We start from the raw sequence: 20,351 nt of genomic DNA, 5'->3' as shown, positions 1-20,351 counted from the left end.
CAATTGCACCCAAGGCAGAATTTTGTCATAGTAAATTATCTTCTAGCAGAAAGAAAAGTGAATGGGGAACTGCCCTGAGAGGTCTCCATGTTCTTCCAAACCCTCTTGCCTGCTGCTTCCTCTTCTGCTAATTCCACAGTCAGGACTAAGGGCTAGATTCACTAAGGCCACTGATCAAGTTTCGACCACTCAGCGACCCCCCTTTGTGACCCGATTTCCCTCCGACCTAATTCATTAACCTCTGTCCCAATCATTCTCCGATCCACGCATGCAAATGAGGGGGAACGGCATTCAAATGTAAGCAGGCAGTGATTCACTAAAAAAAACAAAACTGCAACACCGACTGGGCTGGCCGATCAACAAACAAGCGACTGCTGGGGACCAGTCGATCAGTGGTTTCCGACTGCATCTCCTGCTCTCTGCCGCGATTCTTCAGCTCTCTTGCCGCCTTGCTCTCTTCTGCTCCCCGAATCTCCTGCGCTCTGCCACGATTCTCCTGCCATCCTGCTGTGCCCTGAATCTCCTGCGCTCTCTGCCCCCAACTCTCCCGCTCTCTGCCCCGAGCGCTGCACTGCTTCTGCCCCGGCCTTCCCCCGCACAGCGAGCCCGTGGTTTTAACCCATGGGTTTACAGCGGGTTAAAACCACGGGCTCGCTGGGCTAAAGTTAAAAGTAAAAAAAAAAAAAAAAAGTTGCTGCTCTTTAAGCATGTGCAGACCATGCGCAAATGGTCTACGCATGCGTCGGGATCGCTACAGAGCGATCCAGGCGGTCGGTTTGGGGGCGTGATTCCGATCGCGCTCATTTGCATGAGGGCGATTCGGGAATCAGCCTCCCGGACACGGATCAGAACCGATTCGTGCCCTTGGTGAATCTGGGCCTTAGTGAGACCCTGCTTGTGGAACAGACAAGGACAGCATGGATCAAGCACAGAGGATCTCTAAAGGAGAGTAAAGGGGTGGAGGGGGCAGTCTGCCCTGGACGCTGTCTTGTTCTGGCACCGGCATCCCTCCTCCTCTCCGCTCCCCCTTCCCACTCCTCCTCCTACCATTTTAACAAACGCAGTGATGCCTTACTTTTGTATACGTTTGAAAACAATGTTTCTGTGCTATCAATAGGTTTACAAAGGCTGATGTGCTGTCCTGTCAGACTTCCTGCGGCTTAGCTGGCTGCGTTCATGTTGCATTTTGCTATCCAAGCAAATGATCTGGAAAGCAAAAAAATGTAGCTCTTAGATTCAGCTGGGTTATGGTTGAATGGAAGGGGGGTTGAATAGTGCTGAGCTTGACAGGGTAACATAGCAACATGGTAAATGATGGCAGCAGATAAAGACCTGAACTGCCCATCAAGTCTGCCCAGCAGTCACGCTCATTGTCATTTCATGATTATGCCAACAATGAGGGTGAAATAAAATACTTGATCATTGTCTTTCTTTGGCATTTGTGAGACATAGGGCTGGATTCACGAGCCTGCCCGATCGGGACCGATCCGGACAGTCCGATGAATTTTCCAAAACTTCAATATGCAGATGGGGGCGATAGGAGGAACCCCCCCCCCCATCTGCCTGACTAGATCGCTCAATAGCATCCCAGCACCTGCGCAGACCATCTTTAGATGGTCTGCGCATGCGCTGGACCTCCGGGCCTGGCAGAGATTTTTTTTTCTATTTTTAACTTTGGAGCCTGTGGTTTTAATCCACTTAAGCCCGCGGGTTAAAAACACAGGCTTGCACTGCGGGGAAGGGTGGGAGAGTCGGGGCAGGCATGTGTTCGGGGCAGGCATGCATTCGGGGCAGGCAGGCGTTTGGGGCAGGCAGGCGTTCGGGGCAGCAGGAGATTGGGGCTGACAGGGCAGAGAGCATAGTGGCAGAAGGCAGGGCAGTCAGAAAGGGCTTGAGCGACTGGTCCTCAGCAGTCGCTTGTTTGTGATCATCCAGCCCAGTCGGTGTTGCAGGGTTTTGGTTTGTGAATCACGTCCCTGCCTACTTTGCATGCCGTTGCCCTCATTTGCATGCGCAGATTGGAGGATGGTCGGCAGAGAGGTAAGTGAATCGGGCTGGAGAGAAATCAGGGCGCAAAGGGGTCGCAAACCGATCGGTACACAATTGGTTTGCTTTGTGAATCTAGCCCATAGACCGCAGAAGTTTCCCTGGCACTGTCTATAGGTTCTTACGACTGGAATTGCTGTCAAAGTCCTCTCTAGCCTATCCAGACCATCTTGTCATTTGTAGGGAACACACTGTAAAAGTCTGCTTGGCACTTTCCTCACATTTCAAATTACCGGAGTTTCCATCAAAGCCTTTTCCAGCCCAGCCTAAACTGGATTGCCATGTAAGGCATACAAGTCTGCCTTGTACTGGATTTAGGGGCGGATTCTCAAAACTGAAATCTGCCATTAACGTGCTCACTAAACCAGTTCCAGCCGGTTTAGCATGCATGTATTTTAGCGACGGATTATCAAAACGGCTTACCGAGGTTTTTTTCTGAGTTTTCTAGCAGTCTCCAATATTGCCATTCAAAGGTAGTACAATGAGGTCATTAATATTAAAAATGATCACTCTACAATGGCCGAGTGATTTTCTAACCTTGTGCCACATTTGTGGCCAAAATTTGCCGACAAATCTGAGAGCTGCCATTGCCTTACTTTCTGATCAGTGCCTGAGTGTTGATTGGTTCAGGTACTAACAGGAAAATAAGGTTTGACAGCTCAGACCCCTAACCGTGCAAATTAAAATAATTAAAAAAAAAAAAAAAATCCCAAATTGAAGATTGCATGAGAGATGCCCACTCTCTCCTGCCATGTCACACTATCACCCAACACTGCTAACACCCCTCCCCCACCCCACGCAACGGGAGAAATGCCCACTCCTTCCAGATACCAAGCAACACCCCCCTGGCAGCGGGAGAGATGTGCACTCCCTCCCACTGCCAAGCAACCCCCCTACCCCCCCCCCGACACCCCTGGCAGCAGGAGAAATGCCCACTCCCTCTTCTATCAGTGTTACCATGCTGCCTTCCAGCCTTCTTCAAATGAATGACATGATCACCCCTGGCAGCAGGAGGGGTGTTAGTGGTAAGCTCAGTGCTTGCCATGCAAATCTCCTTCCAGGTTCAGCAGAGGTGTAAAATGTTATGGGGCAGGTACAATGAGTGCATGGACTGGGTAGAGGAATGTCACTGTTACCTCTAAGGAAAGCCCTCAAACAAAACTGAGTTTTGAGGACCCAGAATTGGAACTTATAACGCAGACCAAAATGTTCTTCTTGAACAGTTTGGGGTGTTTTGACACATTTTTCCTTCTGGTGAAAAAAAATAAGTCATTTTTAAAATAACTGCGCAGCATGGGTCAGATTCTATATATTGCTCCCAAAAAAATCAGTGCCAACTAGAATGGCGCTTAGATCAATTCTGCAAGGAGCATGTACCTTTTATAGAAACACTGTGCAATGCATAAGTTAGGTGCGGGCATTTAGGCCTGGTTTTAGTTGCTTAAATACCTGCACCTAAGTTAAGGTTACCAGATTTTCCATTTGGAAAATCCAGACCCCCTCCTAGAATAGTAGACAGTAAAATTTGAATAGTATCCATGCTTATATTGGGAGCCAATGAGTGTCTAGGCATGCGGCGGTGATGTGGTCATACTTGTTCAGTGAATAGATCAGTCTGAGAGCTGTATTTTGTACTGTTTGTGATTGTTTTATCATGACTGTGGGGCATGGTAGGTATAGGTTGTTGCAGTAGTCTAGAAGTCCCAGGACTAGGGACTGGACCAGGAGTCGGAATTGTTCTCTATTGAATAATTTTCATACGTTTCGCATGACGGCGAATGATTTCTGTTTTGTTAATTTGTAACTTGTAGGAGCATACCTGATCTGCCCTTAGGCATGGTCCCTTATCAAATTTACACACTGCAACTAGCGCATAATTTTACAGAATCAAAATTTCTGAGTTGTGCATGTAACTTTTAATTAGTCCCACTTAGCATCAATTATGAGGTGTTAATTGCCAGTGAATTATGTTTTGCGAGTTCATAGGCTACATGCACAACTTTAGGTGCCATTTATAGAATTTTAGGGCATATGCATATATAAGATAGTACCACTATCTTATATATGCATATGTCCTAACATTCTATAAATGGCACTTAATGTGCTATTACAGAATCTGGGTCTTAGTACTCCTATAAAGAAGGTACTAATCCCCAGATTCTATATATGGTGCCCAGAATTGTGTAGCCAATATGTGCTTGCAAAATAATTGAGTAACGAGCCAATTATCACCAATAATTGGGTGCTAACTACCAATTATTGATGCAGATTGGCACTCATTTCAATTTGTGTGCACTTCTGGCTGCGCGCTATTCTATAAGGCATGCATGGTACCTAACTCTGTTAGCGCATAACTCAAAAGGGGGTGTGGCCATGGGCATTTCAGGGGCACTCTGAAAAGGTGCATGTGGAATTTTAGAATATGGCTCCAGCACACCTAACTTGTACGCCACCATTCAGCCGGCATAAGCTTGGCATCTCAAGTTAGGCGCAGGAATCGGTTCTAAGCGCAATCCTATAATGGGAGAGTGCCCCTTTATAGAATTGTGCTTAGTGCTAGGGAGGTTTTGGCACCAATTTTTCAGCACCATCTATTTATTTATCTGTATTTTGTGTCACTTATTTATTTTAGTATTTATACACTACTTATAGCCTAAGTTGTGTACATTCAGGTACTCGGGCGTTTCTCCCTCTCTGTCCTGGTGGACTCACAATCTGACTAATGTAGCTTATGTGGCTGATGTATCAAGGTGTTCTATTATGGAACGCATTACCTTTTGAAGCAAAAAGTGCACCTAGTCTGCTAAATTTTAGGAAGTCAATTAAATCATTAGGCAGGCAAGAAAGAGAAAAGAAGCAGCAGAAGAGAGAGAAAGAGTTAGAGGGAAGCAAAGCAAGAACAGAAAAGCGTACGAGGGGGAAGAAGAGGCAGGAGACTACAGGGGGGAATTGGTGAGAGTTAGCTCCGCCCACCCCTGATATCGACCACCAAAGCTCGCTGAGAAGGGATGCTAAAGGAGAGCAGAAGGACACCACAGCAGGCGCAGAGGACACAGCCAGGCAGACACAGAGAACAGCCACAGCAGACCAGCAAGCAGGCTCTTGAAAAGAGGAGACGGTGAGGGGACATGATGAAAACATTCAAAATACTGAAGGGAATAGACTTAGTAGAGAAAGACAGACTGTTCACCCTCTCCAAGGTAGGGAGAACGAGAGGACACTCTCTAAAGTTGAAAGGGGATAGATTCCGTATAAACGTAAGGAAATTCTTCATCACCCAGAGATTGGTAGAAAACTGAAACGCTCTTCCGGAGTCTGTTGTAGGGGAAAACACCCTCCAGGGTTTCAAGACAAAGTTGGACAAGTTCATGTTAAACTGGTGAGACTGGTCTCATTTGGAGCACTGGTCTTGACCTTGGGGCCACTGCGTGAGCGGCTGCTGGTCAGGATGGACCATTGGTCTGACCCAGCAGCGGCAATTCTTATGTTTCTCTTGAAAGTTGGAAGGTTAAGTTATTTTATTTGAGTTTTTAATCAGTGTAATGTTATGTTTTATATTGGGATTTTTAGTATACTTAAATTTCATATGTATTATGTTAGTTTGTCAATTTTATTATGAGTGTTTCTTTGTAACTCGCTCAGAATTGTAGGATGTTAGTGAGTAAGAATTTTTTTAAATAAATAAATATGATGTAACATTATCAAATTTAAAGCACATGAGGAGGTGGATTTCAGAAAGGGCTTACAAATGGGAAGGAGACATCCAGGTAAGGACATCTCAAATTCTAATATTTTAGAACAGGATCTTCTGACGTAGAGGGGCATAATAAAACAAAACAAAACATCTAAGTCCCCTTTTGGCTTAGGCCCTAAACGCTGAAAGTAGAAGTAGGGAAAATGTCCATTCTCAAAAAAAAAATGTCCAAAAGGAGGTTTCTTTTGATAATGGCCTGCCTCTATGTTCAGCTGTTTAAATGCCCAGACCACCACAACGTCTACACTTACCACATATAATCATTGAAAAAAAAAAGCCTAAGTCCCAAACGCCCAACACAAGAGCTTTTAGACAAAGGAGGAGCCAGTCCTTTGACTAAAAGCTGGATTCTGTAACCGGTGTCTGCCAAAAAGAACACCGGTTACAGAATCCACCCCCCCTCCCGCAACGATCACGGCAGGAGAGATGGCTCATCTCCCCTGCAGCAATCCACCCTCCCCTGACAAGACCATTCTGAGGATGGCGGGCCTGCTGGATGGACGGGCTTGTGACCCGTCCATCCGTCCAACTTTCTTAAGGTACTGGGGGAGGGGGTGTCGGGGGTGGGAGTCACCGGATGGATGGGGGGTCCGTGGAGTTCAGGGGACTGAGCAGGGGTTGGGAAGGGTGATCATGGGGGAGGGGCGACGAGGGCAGTAGGGCCTGGGATCCATCCTGCCCATATCTTAGAGGTGGTGGGTGGTAGGGGGTTTCACCGGGGCAGGAGGGCTTGGGCTCCCTCCTGCCCTGATGTCGGGGGGGGGGGGGGTGGAGGTCGCGGCTCACCGGGGCAGGAGGGCACAAAAACATAATTGCCTAATGTTCAACCAAAACTAACTACACTGCAAGAAACTATATTTTGTGAAAAAGCTGGTGATTGTTTGCATGTTATTTTCCTCTAATTTTGTCATGGGAATCATTTGCATATTATGCAAATTGACTAGCACGCAGATCATTTCTGTGGAGATTTTTTTTCTGTTTTGTGAGCCTCAAAATAGCTTCCTCGTGTACAGAGAATAACTGTTTTCACTCAGATTAAGGGAAAAGTGTATGAAGGGAATATCACAATAGAGACTCATTAAACATGATTTTAGATAAAATCTAATAAATACCAGTTTGACAAAAAAGAAAATTATTCTGTAATCCTATTGCCCACTTTATTGCATAAGTTTCCTTATTCAAGCCAATCTGATGGCAATTAATGTAGGGGATCTTAGACTAATGTGTGGTAAAATTTGGTCTTAGCACACATTAATGTGGGACTTTCCTAGATGCTAAGCTCAGATTTAATGTGACACATTTTAGGGTTTTTTTTTCTTTTAATTTGCTGGTCATGCTAATGTTCTGATTAGTGTGTAAGAATGACGTATAATTAAAATGTGAACGCTTATCTTCTCCTATTTGGGAGGTGGTAAGTGCTCCCACATTAACCCTCTGCTATCCAGTTATGGAGAAATTTAGTAAAGGACATCCAAAGTTAGGTGCTGGGATAATATGCGCACAGAACTGTCTTTATAAAATATTAGCTTAGGGCCAAATTCTATATATGAAGAAACAAAAAACAATGTGGAGAAATGATGTTCTTGAGATGGACTTTATTAATATTAAAATATTATTAAAACTTGGCAAACCCTATAGAGGTTGTATCCCTGATTCTGACAGTTTGTAGTGTTCACTGCTCTTGTTCTCATTTTGCATTTGCTACTTGTTCTGTACTACTTGTTTATTCCTTCTGTGCTATGTTCCTTTAATATGTAGACACCAGCACTAATATGGTAAGATATTTTAGAATGAAGACAATATCATATATTCCAAACTCAACTGAGAGAAGTTATCTCACAGCTTTGCTAGACTTCATTCAACTAAAGTTAAAGCTTTATGTTCACTGGTCCTCAGCGGGCCACCACGCACTCAAAAATTCTCATTGGAACCAGCACACATTATCAATTTTTTAAAAATATTTTTAAATAACTAAGTGTAAATACTAAAAGTACTTAGCTTTTAGTAAGACGCTGTTCAGGGTTTTTTTTTTCACCATTACACCGACATGTTTCGCCAAAACGTTTTGACGCAATGGTGGCTGAATGTTACTAAGAGGGAGTGGGAACCTTGATAAAGCCCATTGATTCACACGGGCGAAACATGTCGGTGTAATGGTGACCCCTCCCCCCCCTGAACAGCGTCTTACTAAAAGCTAAGTACTTTTAGTATTTACACTTAGTTATTTAAAAATATTTTAAAAAAATTGATAATGTATGCTGGTTCTAATGAGAATGTTTGAGTGCGTGGTGGCCCGCTGAGGACCAGTGAACATAAAGCTTTAACTTTACTTGAATGAAGTCTAGCAAAGCAGTGAGATAACTTCTCTCAGTTGAGTTTGGAATGTTCCTTTAATAAACATATTTAAAAAAAAAAAAAAAAAAAACTTGGCAAACCACATAAAAATATCTAGAATGCAGTCTGCTGAAAAGCTTTGGAACCCTGGACTCAACACAGTCCGTGTTTTGACAGAATGTCTTCTTCAGGGGTCCCTATGAAGTCCTATGGCACAGATACGTGGATAAAAATGCCCATCTCTTGTTTTCAAATTCTATGGCATAAAAACATTCAGCACTGTCATTGGGTGTATTCTATAACAGTGTGCCTAACTTTTAGAACATTTAATGTATCACAAAAGTCAAATCTCCACTCCTATGAAGAAGTCTATACTCAAACACTCGCACTCCACTTTTATAGTTTATCTATACTTGGAGCTTGATATTGGTTCAGGAAAAGGCCTCAGAAATAAGGAGTACAATTTCAGTGGTAATCATTACCAGCGTAGGTGTATTCCAAAGATGTACTCCGTACTAGAGAGCTGCAAGGGAACGGGGATGACGGGAATCCTGCGGGACCCGCGGGTTCCCCCTTTGGGTCGTGGGGATCCTGTGGGGATGCCCCCTTGGGTCGCAGGGATCCCATGGGGACGCCCCTCGTGGTCTCGGGGATCCCGCGGGGTTGGAGGCAGCTCGAGCCGAGAGGCTCATTTTCTTTTTTTTCCTTCCTGCAGCATGCCACACGTAACTGACCCGGAAGTCTTCCTCTGACTTTAGAGGAAAGGCTTCGCGTCAGTCACGTGCAGGGCCGAATGTGGACATTGCTAAGCTCTGCGACTTACCGACCTGCACAGCTTTTGTCTTTTAACGTAGCAGTTTGAAAGTTCCGGCAGCAGGTATAAAGGGCAGGGACTGGGAGTAGAACCCTGAACCCCCCCCATAGAATGCATCGATTGAAGTAGCATGTGATGTGATGGGAGGTTCTCTGTGAAAGAAACCTCATGAAAAGCACTCTGCCGTGCAGGTTTTTAATGTCACTTCCTTCACAGAGTCGGCTGCTGTTACTATTAGAAAAGGGGGCATAGACATTGAGAGAGCCTTCAAATGAATATTTTCTGATTTCACAAGGCTTGGACATAGGGGCCTAGCTACAACACAGTGAACCCGGCTAATTGCCCAGGGCTGCCTAACTTAGAAACTGCATTGAGTGGGTGGAGTTTTATGCTTGAGGAGAAAGCATAGTGCTAGTACAGAGAAGGAGCGCTCCGCCTCCTGAAATCTACCTCTGCTCTATTCTTCAGTATGAAACTCCGCCCACTCAATGCTGCTCCATATGGGGTTGGGTAGAATTTCTATAGAAACATAGAAACATAGAAATAGACGGCAGATAAGGGCCACGGCCCATCCAGTCTGCCCACCATAATGACCCTCCCCTACTTAACTCTGTGAAGAGACCCCACGTGACGATCCCATTTCTTCTTAAAATCAGGCACGCTGCTTGCCTCAATCACTTGAAGTGGAAGATTATTCCAGCGATCAACCACTCTTTCAGTGAAAAAATATTTCCTGGTGTCACCGTGCAATTTCCCGCCCCTGATTTTCCATGGATGTCCTCTTGTTGCCATTGGACCTTTGAGAAAGAAGATATCGTCTTCTACCTTGATACGGCCCATGAGATATTTGAACATCTTGATCATGTCTCCCCTCTCTCTGAGTTCAAGAACCAAAGAAATAAGTTACTGATAGCTGTGCTGTGCATTGATTGCACAGTTTTAGAATATGGTCTGACCCAGAAAAAGTTTTTGAAGTTTCATCTTTGGTGATCCCAAGTTTCACTGCACGTGACTGATGCAAAGCCTTCCCTAAGATGAAGGGAAGACTTCCGGGTCAGTTACTTTGGGCATGCTGCAGGCAGGAAAAGAAGACGAGCCTCTCGGCTCGAGCTGCCTCCAACCCCTGCTGTTATCTGGACTCAAATGTAGGAGGCCAGCACAGGACACAGAAGGGAGGGGTTGAAGAGGGAGTGCGTTTTTGGACACAGAAGGCATGAACTTGGGAGAAAGAAGGGAGGGAAAGAGATGCTAAGGTGCGGGAGGGAATAAAAAGGGAGAATTGGGTGTGGGTGTGTCAGTGAGAGGGAAAGAGATGGTCGTGTACACAAAAAATGGAAGAAAGAGGAGAATTTTTGGTCATAGGGAGGGAATGAAGTACAGATGAAAGGGAAGAGAAAGATCAGAGGGAGAAATGTGGTGGAAAGGGAACAGTGGGACAGATTGAAAGGGATGCAAGAGGGAGGAATGTTGGACATAATGGTAAAGGGAATGGAGGGAGAGATGTGGCATGGTTCTGGAGAAGGGTGATAGAACAGAAGGAGAAATGTCAGGCTTGGGGCTGGTGGGCAGGGGCGAAAGATGAGAAAGGGATAAATGCTGGACCATGGTAGGAGGAACCAATGGACAGTAACAGAAGAATTTACAGAAGATGGGATAGTGTGAAAAAAAACAAAAAACTGGGACCAACTTGATGGAAAAATAAGTTTCCAGACAACAAAGGTAAAAAACGGAATTTACTGACTAAAATATATTAGGTTTGGGAAATGTATATAGCAGATGTCTTTGTATTGTGTTCAAAAGAAAAGGAAATGCATTTCTAGTTTTATTTCTACAGTGTTGAAGTAATTGCTGGCCCTTGCTGTGGCTGGGGATTCCCAAGCTCCGCCAGCAAAGGACCTCTTCTAGAAATGGCCAGAATTCCCCTCCACCAAGCGCAGCAGTCGCTGGCAGCATCCATGAGCCACAGAGATGCCAGCATCTGTGACTCGGACGCTACTGTTGCCTGCCAAGCTTGGCAAAAGGGACCCCCGGCCAACTGCAAAGGAAGTCCTCAGCTGACAGCTTGGGGGTTCTCATCAGCTGAGTATTTATATTTTATATTTACATTAGAGGCAGAGGCTCTGGTAGAAACCCGTTTACAAAGTATGTATTCTTCCCAATTAACATTTCCAAATTAATAAAGTGTCTTTGCTTATATGGAAATGGGTCTCTACCAGAGCCTTTAATTCAGTAGTATAATTAAATGAAATAACTACTTCTGAAGTTTATAGGGAAGGGTGGGGACGGATTTGATTCCAGCGGGGACGGATGGGGACGGATTTGATTCCAGTGGGGACGGGTGGGGGTGGGTTTGATTCCAACAGGTACAAGTGGGGATGGGTTTGATTCCTCCAGGAACGGGCGGGGATGGATTTGATTTCTGTCCCCGCGCAACTCTCTACTCCGTACTGCAATAACTGGCCAAAAACCTGTTCTTTTATTTCATTATTAATATTATGTTTCTGCTAATTTAAACTATTTTTTAAACATTTTTGTTATAAACTTATATCTCTTATTTTGCACATTAACTGATTGAGTGCAGACCGCTTTAGAATTTGAAAAACTTCACAGAAAATTACTTATCTTTACTGTTTTCATTATTCTGTTTCCATTTCTGAGCTTCTTCAATTTTGTGCTATTTTGTACTCGGGACCAGAACCGGAGCTTTCAACACTTTCGAGACTAGAGCCAGAGCCAACGTGGCCGGCATTTCGCGGACCACTGGTTTGTCCGCTGCTTCAGGGCCGATTTTAGAGCACAGTAACGTTGCTTCTTAGTGTTCTTTCAGAAGAAGCTCAGAAATGGAAACAGAATAATGAAAACACTAAAGATAAGTAATTTTCTGTGAGGTTTTTCAAATTCTGAAGCGGTCTGCACTCAATCAGTTAATGTGCAAAATAAGAGATATAAGTTATAACAAAAAAGTTTAAAAAAGAGTTTTAAAAAAGAGTTTAAATTAGCAGAAGCATAATATGGATAATGAAATACAAGAACAGGTTTTTGGCCAGTGATTGCAGTACGAAGTACGTTTTTGGAATACACTTACGCTGGTAATGATCACCACTGAAATTACAAGTGTAGTACTCCTTATTTCTGAGGCCTTTTCCTGAACGAATATCAAGCTCCAAGTATAGATAAACTATAAAAGTGGAGTGCGAGTGTTTGAGTATAGACTTCTTCATAGGAGTGGAGATTTGCCTTTTGTGATGCATTAAATATTTATACCACTCAGGATTGTTTATAACATTTAGAACACCCGTGATCTACCCATGCTCCTCCCCTGGCCACATCCCCTTCTGAGATTCGTGTACCAGAAGTGACATGCACCGCTTTATAGAATGTGCTTATCAAGTTGTGTGCGAAACTTCTAATTAGTGCCAGAGTCAATTAGTAGGTGTTAATTAATAACGATCAGCACCGATTGGCTTGTGAAGCAATTAAAAGTTGCATGTGCAAATCATCTGTGCAAACAACTTAGGACACCATATATATAGAATTTGGGCCTTATTGAACGATTTTGTGCTTACCTACGGGTGCAAACACTTAACTGCAGCCAAAGGCTGATGTGAATGCTCACACCCAACTGCTGTCAGTTAGATGCAGAAATTCAAGTGTTCTATAACCACTCGCTTAAATCCTAGGAACCCTATGACTCACCTTGGTCATGCCCCCTTTGGAGTTGTGCATGATATAAGTTTGAGAAGCATGTTATTGAAGACTAGGGACATTGGCCAGATCCACAATTAACTACTAATGGCTGCCATGATTATTAGCACTCCTTTAGTCAGCATATATTTGCAATTAGACATTAGTTTAGCACATATTTGTGATCTGTGCCCAAAACTGCATGCCCAACTTTTGGGTAACCTATACAGAATCTGCTGGTTAGTGTATATTCATCCAAATGCACTAGCTGGATAACACAAGAATGCCCACTTTCAGTCTATACCACACACCCTCCCCCAAATTAAAAAACAAAACAAAATACCATGAATGTTAACAGGCTTTAACACATTTTACAGTAACCTGTTCTTGCATGTTAGCCCCCCATTAAAGGCTTAGCAGCTTTTAGTACATGGGTCCCATAATTATTTATTGCTTTAGAAGTCATATCAATAAATTCAGTTTCCAAACCAAGTGAGAATGTTGTTTTATGCTCTATAGTATTATTGCCTGCAAAGTGTCTAAACTAATCAACTTGTTTTTTTCTTCCAGATCTATATGGGCCTTGCTCGAATGAATATTTAAGTGTTTTACTTTTATTACCTTTAAAATGGAGTCATTATCTGTCCTTTCTTCTCTGCATGATGATTGCAAATCAGAAAACCAAATTGAGCCTCATTACAAAGAATGGTATCGCGTAGCCATTGATGCTTTGATAGAAGGAGGTATCTTAGCGTACCAAGAGTTTCTTAAAACGGAACAGGTTGCAGAGTTTCTGGCAGAGGAAGAGCTAAACTACATTGTGAATAACGTTCAGAAAATTCCAGAGAATACGGAATATGGAAGCGATGACAACAATGATGATGGTTCTTCTTCTGGAACTTACTGGCCTATTGAATCTGATGTAGAGGCTCCAAATCTTGATTTGGGATGGCCTTTTTCAATGCCTGGACAATCTGGAAGCACACACATTGATCTATATTTTCATCCACCGCAAGGGCATCCATACACAATAAAGGAAACTGTCAGGAAGATGATAAAAGAAGCACGCCAGGTAAAACACAGTTAGCAGTATATTTGAAAAATTGAGATCATGCTCCACATGTCGTAACTTAGGAATGAGGTTCATCTAACAACTATATTCAAAAAATAAGGCAGAATCCACTAACAAATATATTGCTATACACACCAAAAAGTGGAAACAATGTGACCACAATTGCCTTGTTAAATGCTTAATACTGAATAAGGAGGAAAAAAGACTTCAGTAAGTGGGACAGACTGCGATGTCCAAGACTAAGCGACTGCGATGTCCAAGACTGTTTCCCCATGTGAAGATTCAATCATCGATCAAAAAAACCCTTTGATAGACAATACTTAATCATAAACTGTCCAATATAAAAATAAAGCAGCTCATGTCCCATTTATCCCTATGGATTGTCTCCATTTCACCAATGGTTTCTTCAGGGGAACTGGACAGCTGTGTATATTACAATTTTGTGCAGTAACAAATCTCAGTGTCAGACCCTGGAGCATTCCTATAGGGATATGTCCCATTTATCCCTATGGAGCATGTCCCATTTATCCCTATGGAGTGTCTCCATTTCACCAATAGTTTCTTCAGGGGAACTGGACAGCTGTGTACATTACAACTTTGTGCAGTAACAAATCTCAGTGTCAGACCCTGGAGTGTTCCTGTAGGGATATGTCCCATTTATCCCTATGGAGCATGTCCCATTTATCCCTATGGAGTGTCTCCATTTCACCAATGGTTTCTTCAGGGGAACTGGACGTATATTACAACTTTGTGCAGTAACAAATCTCAGTGTCAGACCCTGGAGCGTTCCTATAGGGATATGTCCCATTTATCCCTATGGAGCATGTCCCATTTATCCCTATGGAGTGTCTCCATTTCACCAATAGTTTCTTCAGGGGAACTGGACAGCTGTGTATATTACAACTTTGTGCAGTAACAAATCTCAGTGTCAGACCCTGGAGCGTTCCTGTAGGGATATATGGGACATGAACTATTCCTATTGTGCAATTAATGATTAAGTATTGACTATTGGAGGTTTTTTAGCCCATCCTCCCCAGGATCCCAGAACGGGTTACAGCGATACATTCACAGTGTTTTTGAGGCATACGAAAAAGGGAACATTCACAATGCCATAGGGTACATTCACATTGCATTACATTCACTACCAGAGTCATTTCAAGTGTAGGATGACCATTTACCAGCCCAAAAGATTGTTACGTTCTGAAAATTCTGCTCTGCTAAAGGCTAATGTTAGTCCGAAATATGTAGAGACTAGTGCAATGACCTTTTGTTGTGCTGGAGTGAAATTATGGAATTCGATGGTAGGGCAATAGAGAAAATGTGCCAATAGAGTAACTTTCAGAAAACTTCTCAAAACACAATTGTTTGTTAACGCATTCTTATAGGGTCTGATTTGTTCTGATCGAGGATTGACTGTATAATGTAGGTTTTGATGATTTTTTTCCCTGTTTTGTACTGTTTTAAAGTATTAGGTACGTGGATATATTGTAAACCGCTTAGGAATTAGACAGTATAGAAATTTTAAAAATAAATAAATCACATTACATTCACTAAGGCATTCATGGATTGAACCTTTACGCAGACTGTCCTGCCTTCCTTGTTGTACCTATTTTCTCTGACTGTACCTATATTCGCTGATTGTCCAGTCCGGCTTTGGCGGTATATAAGAAATAAATTATTATTATTATTTTTAAGGCATGGGGTAACAGTGCTGCTTAGGGCTCCTTTTACGAAGACGCGTTAGGGCCTTAACGTGTGGAATAGCACTGAAAGGTCACTTGGACACACAAAGTCAGAAGCGTGAAGAAAGTACAAGAGGTTTATTACAGAATGCATGCTGGACCCCTGAGCTGCAAGCTGGCTCAGAAGTGCCGAAACCAGGAAGTTACAGAGATATTTATTCATTTTTCTGGCTATACAACTGAATTCTAAAAAAAGCTTTTCACGTGTTACTTTTCTTAACACTCATTGGTTCTAAGCTCACACTAGCAGGTCACTAGCAGGACACTTATCTAACTCTTACAGTTAAATGTACAGAAGGGCAGGGTACCTCATGGCTCAAACTCTTATCTGGTAAGGTAGGGACCTACATTTTAGGCAGATGAGGTCAATAGATTGTACACTGTTTTCAGCTATGTAGGCCAGAGCAATATTTTAAACAACAGTTAACCATTTCATGACCCTACAGAGCGCGCTAGCCGCTACTGCCTCCTCTTGAGCAGGCGGTAGTTTTTCGGCTAGCGTGCACTAAAACTTCTAGTGCACCTTCATAGAAGGAGGCTTTAGTCTTATACATTGCAGTTTGTCCCACTTACCGAGGTCTTTTTTCCCCTTCTTATTCAATATTAACCATTTAATAAGGCAATTGTGGTCACATCGTTTCTACTTTTTGGTGTGTATAGTGTGCTGATCTAATCCATTTGAAGAAATTGCCTTAGATGTCTAAATGTGTATTATAGAGAGCTACTTCAAAGGTTGATGTTGATCCTTTTCTTCCTTCTACCAAAGGTGTGAAGGCCCATTTTATAATGTAGAAATTGGAACCAAGGTGTCCAGTTCAGGTCATGCTCAATTCTGACAGTATTTTAGAAAAGGGCCTGTCAGTTGTGCAGTTAGCTCAGGTGTACAGTAACATACCATGCAATTTGCAGTCCACATCTATTCTTTAATCACAACCTACACCACAATACAAACTGTGCAGTTATCATGCAACTTATCAAGTGCTGTTAGGCCAACATGGCTCTTGTTATGTTTGTGGGCTAACCGATATTGCATGCTAATTCACTTATTAACTGCTTAGCATACTTCAGTAAACAGGGACCACAATCGCTTTTATAGTGATGTCACGGATGACAAATGAAAGAGGAATAACAGTTTAGTAAATATTCTGAAAGTTGAACTATTAGTCCAGAATGATCATATGTGATGATCTTAAGGTGGCTATACAGGTAGAAAAGGCAATAGCAAAAGCTAGGGTTTGGGTGTACAAGGAGAAAAATGGTCAGCAGGAGAAAAGAGGTGATAATGCGTATGTCTCTGGTGAGACCTCCTTTAGAGTACTACATATAATTCTGGAGACTGCACTTTCAAAAAGATACAAACAGGATGGAGTCAATCTAGAGCAGCGGTCTCAAACACGTGGCCCGAGGGCCGCATGCAGCCCCCCAGGGACTATTTTGCGGCCCGCAATCTGTCTCGCCTAAAGCAGGGGTCCCCAATCTGATTCCCTTCCCACTGCCCTCCCCCAAGCCACCGCAATCGGAGAACAGGCCAGCGCCGAGGTCTTAACTCTCCCTACATATCGTCCCCAGCTCGGAGCCGACCAATTCTCGCCACCCGACGTCAATTCTTTTTTTTTTTGAACATCATTTTTATTCAAGAGACCACAATAGAAACAGGCATAAATCCAATAATACAGAACACCAGTGCAATACAAAATTGCAGATACATGCTGGCAATACAGAGGCAGAACAAACCTCAACAGAAGGACAAGAGAAACCACCAAGCACAGGTCATTCCCAATAATAACAGCCCACCTCTTATGGAAGCCTCAAGACTTTTTTTTTATGTTAGTGGAAAACAGACCCAACCCACCCCCTATAAGGTCCCACAAAGAAATAAACACTCATACCAACCAACGCAGATCAGGCATCCAAACATGCAAACCCCTTCCATACTCTCCATACCCCCCATCCAGTCACACCATCCCCCCCTCCCCCCCCCCCCCCACGCCGGAGAACCAGAGGTAGCTGCAGGAACACCCTCCAAAGAGCCATGTAAGCCAGAATCTCAGGGTTGAAAGAACCGTTAAAATAACAAAGTTCGAACCGCGCCAGCTCAATCATCTGAGTCAGCCAGCTATCCAAGGGGACAGGTCCCACCTGCACCCAATATTGTAAGATCGTTCGTTTAACCGTTAGTACAGTCATGTAGATGAAGCGCCTTTGTGGCATCGTGAAACCCTGCTCCTCCAACAGAGACTGGTCCCCGAGGAGCAATGTCTTGTAATCCCACTCAACTGATCGTTGCAAGACCAACTGCAACTGTGCAAAAGAAAAATTCCAGATAGATAAGCCAGGGCACTCCAAAAAGGAATGGATGAGCGTCCCCGGAGCTCCTGAGCACCTAGTGCACATCGGGTCTTCCCATAATCCCATGCCCGCCCCTCGCTCTCGAGTAATGTAAGCCCTGTGGAGGATTTTAAATTGAGTTTCCTGCCAAGCCGCAGACTTCACAAAAGCATGCAAAGTGTAAAAAAGATCGAGAAACGTATCATGGGTATATTGAGCGGCAAGATCGCGGTTCCACCGGTCTCTGAGAGCAGCTAAATGGTCCGGGGAGGCTACAGATCGAATCACCCTGTACCATACCGACAAGGAGCTCTGAGAAGCCGAGATATTAAGTAGTTAATCATCCAAAGAGCCGCACAGCCAATCCGCTCCAAACTGTTGATGCAAAGTCTGGCAATAGTGCCGGGCCTGTAAATAAGCAAAAAATTGCTGGTTAGGGATGCCCCATCGTTCCCGAATAGAGGCAAACGAGACAAAAGTACCCGTATCAGCCGCAATCAGAAAAGATAGGTTAGAGGCCCCTCTAGATGCCCAGGAGTCGAATGGAGAATGGCCGAGACCCGGTGTGAAGCCAGGATTACCCTGAAGTTGCAAAAATGGGGAGGCAATCGGAGACCTGTCCTGTAATCTACGCCACCACTGCCAGGCCAAACGGAAGGGGCGCAAGAACCGCAACCTAGAAGGCAACGCTCCGCCCCCCGCCTTACTCGAAGACACATGGAGAAGATTGATAAAAGTGTAGGGTGCGCACCACCCAGTCAGCCATCCAGACGGAGAAAAACGAGCAACTCCAGTCACCCCTTCATGTACAAAACGCAAGAGAGCCGCCACATTATACGCACGGATGTCCGGGAGGCTCAAGCCCCCCTCCCCTTTAGCGAGAGTCAATTTCGCATAAGCTATCCTCGCCGCCTTCTGGCGCCATAAAAACGAGGTAAAAATGGACCGTAGCCGCCCCACATCTCGCTGCAGCACCCAAAAGGGCACAGTTTGTAAAGGGTACAGCAATTTGGGTAGGAGGATCATTTTAACCAGAGCCGCCCTCCCCAACAGGGTCAGTGGGAGATCTCGCCAGGCAGAGCACAAGTTTTGAACTTTATCAATAGCAGCTAGCACGTTACTTTTGTACATAACCCGAGGATTAGTATGAAGATAAATACCTAGATATCTCATCGGCTTCCGCACCGGCGGTATCTGCAAATTAGCATGCCAAGGTTCAGGACCCAGGCCAGATAGAGGAAGAAGCTCGGACTTAGCACAATTTACTTGGAGACCCGACAATACACCAAACTCCTCTACCAAACGCAACGCCACCGGCAAATGAAGGGGCGCCTGATCCAAAAATAATAAAATATCATCCGCAAACAACGAGATACGGCACTCCACGCTCCCTATCTGGATTCCCCGCAACAAAGGAGTATTACGGATCTTAATGGCGAGTGGCTCCAGTGCCAAGACGAACAGAAGAGGGGAAAGGGGGCACCCCTGACGCGTGCCCCTACATAGCGAGAAGGGGGACGAAAGGCCTCCATTAATGATAAGTCTGGCCTGCGGCAAGGTATATAAGCCCTGGATCCACATAAGGAAGTTCCCGTCCATGCCATACTCCCGAAGCACCCAAAAGAGATACTGCCACGAAATACTGTCAAAGGCTTTCTCCATGTCCAACCCAACGATAGCAGAGGTGCCCCCTCCATCGCGATGTTCATGGATCGCCGTCAAAGCCTTAAGAAGATTCATAGAAGCATACCGTTGGGGAACAAATCCAACCTGATCATCCGCGACAAGCTGGGGCAAGACCATATTCAGTCGTGCTGCCAGGATGGAAGCCAACAATTTAACATCTTGATTCAGCAACGAAATCGGTCGGTAGGATCCTACCTGGGTAAGATCCTTACCGGGTTTAGGGAGCAGGGTGATGTGGGCTATGTTGCTCCGGAGACCAGATGTAGACGCAGCTAAAAAGTTAAAGAAATTCCCCAAGGGCTGCGCAAGAAGATCAGGTAAGAGTTTGTAATATTCCGGACCGAAACCATCCGGCCCCGGAGACTTAGTAAGCTTCAACTTTCGGATCCCTAAACGAACTTCCTCTAGAGAGATAGGGGCACTCAGGTGTTCAGCCTGAGTAACGGAGATCCGTGGGAGACAAATATCCCGGAAAAAGGAATCGCGGTCCGCCTCCGTAAAATCCCTTCGCGCATAAAGAGCGCTATAAAAAGCCACAAACTGTTCCTGGATTTGGGCTTCCTGCGTAACGCTATCCCCCCTAGCATTCTTCACCTGCCGGATGATTTGTTTCTTCCGATAAGGCCGAACTAGGTTCGCAAGCAGTTTACCCGCCTTACCTCCCCACCGATAAAGCCGAAACCTCTGATAATAGAGATTCTGACGAGCCCGATAGTCCAATATCTCATTGATCTGACGGCGTAATAATTTGATCTGTTGTCCATCCGACGCCGTCAAGGACGTCCGGTGACGGGCACGTAACACAGCCAAGCGGTCCGTAAGAGCAAGAAGTTTCTCTCCCTGCTGTTTCCTTTTAGTGGCCACATATTGAATAATATGGCCCCGCATCAC

General features: G+C 44.4%; 1 protein-coding gene across 1 annotated transcript in view; it reads left to right on the top strand.

Annotated features, from left to right (window-relative positions):
• Window positions 1–20,351, top strand: part of FAM83B (family with sequence similarity 83 member B) — a 160,219-nt gene that overhangs the window by 16,145 nt on the left and 123,723 nt on the right. The window contains exon 2 of the mRNA XM_033935581.1: window positions 13,203–13,704. Within this exon, the coding sequence (XP_033791472.1) occupies window positions 13,261–13,704 (444 nt within the window). The 5' untranslated portion in view covers window positions 13,203–13,260. The remainder of the gene's footprint in view (window positions 1–13,202; window positions 13,705–20,351) is intronic.

This window comes from Geotrypetes seraphini, chromosome 3 (genome assembly GCF_902459505.1).
Source record: "Geotrypetes seraphini chromosome 3, aGeoSer1.1, whole genome shotgun sequence".
In the NCBI taxonomy this organism is placed as follows: domain Eukaryota; kingdom Metazoa; phylum Chordata; class Amphibia; order Gymnophiona; family Dermophiidae; genus Geotrypetes; species Geotrypetes seraphini.
The sequence above is the reverse complement of the archived record's forward strand: the minus strand, read 5'-3'. Positions and strand labels throughout refer to the sequence as shown.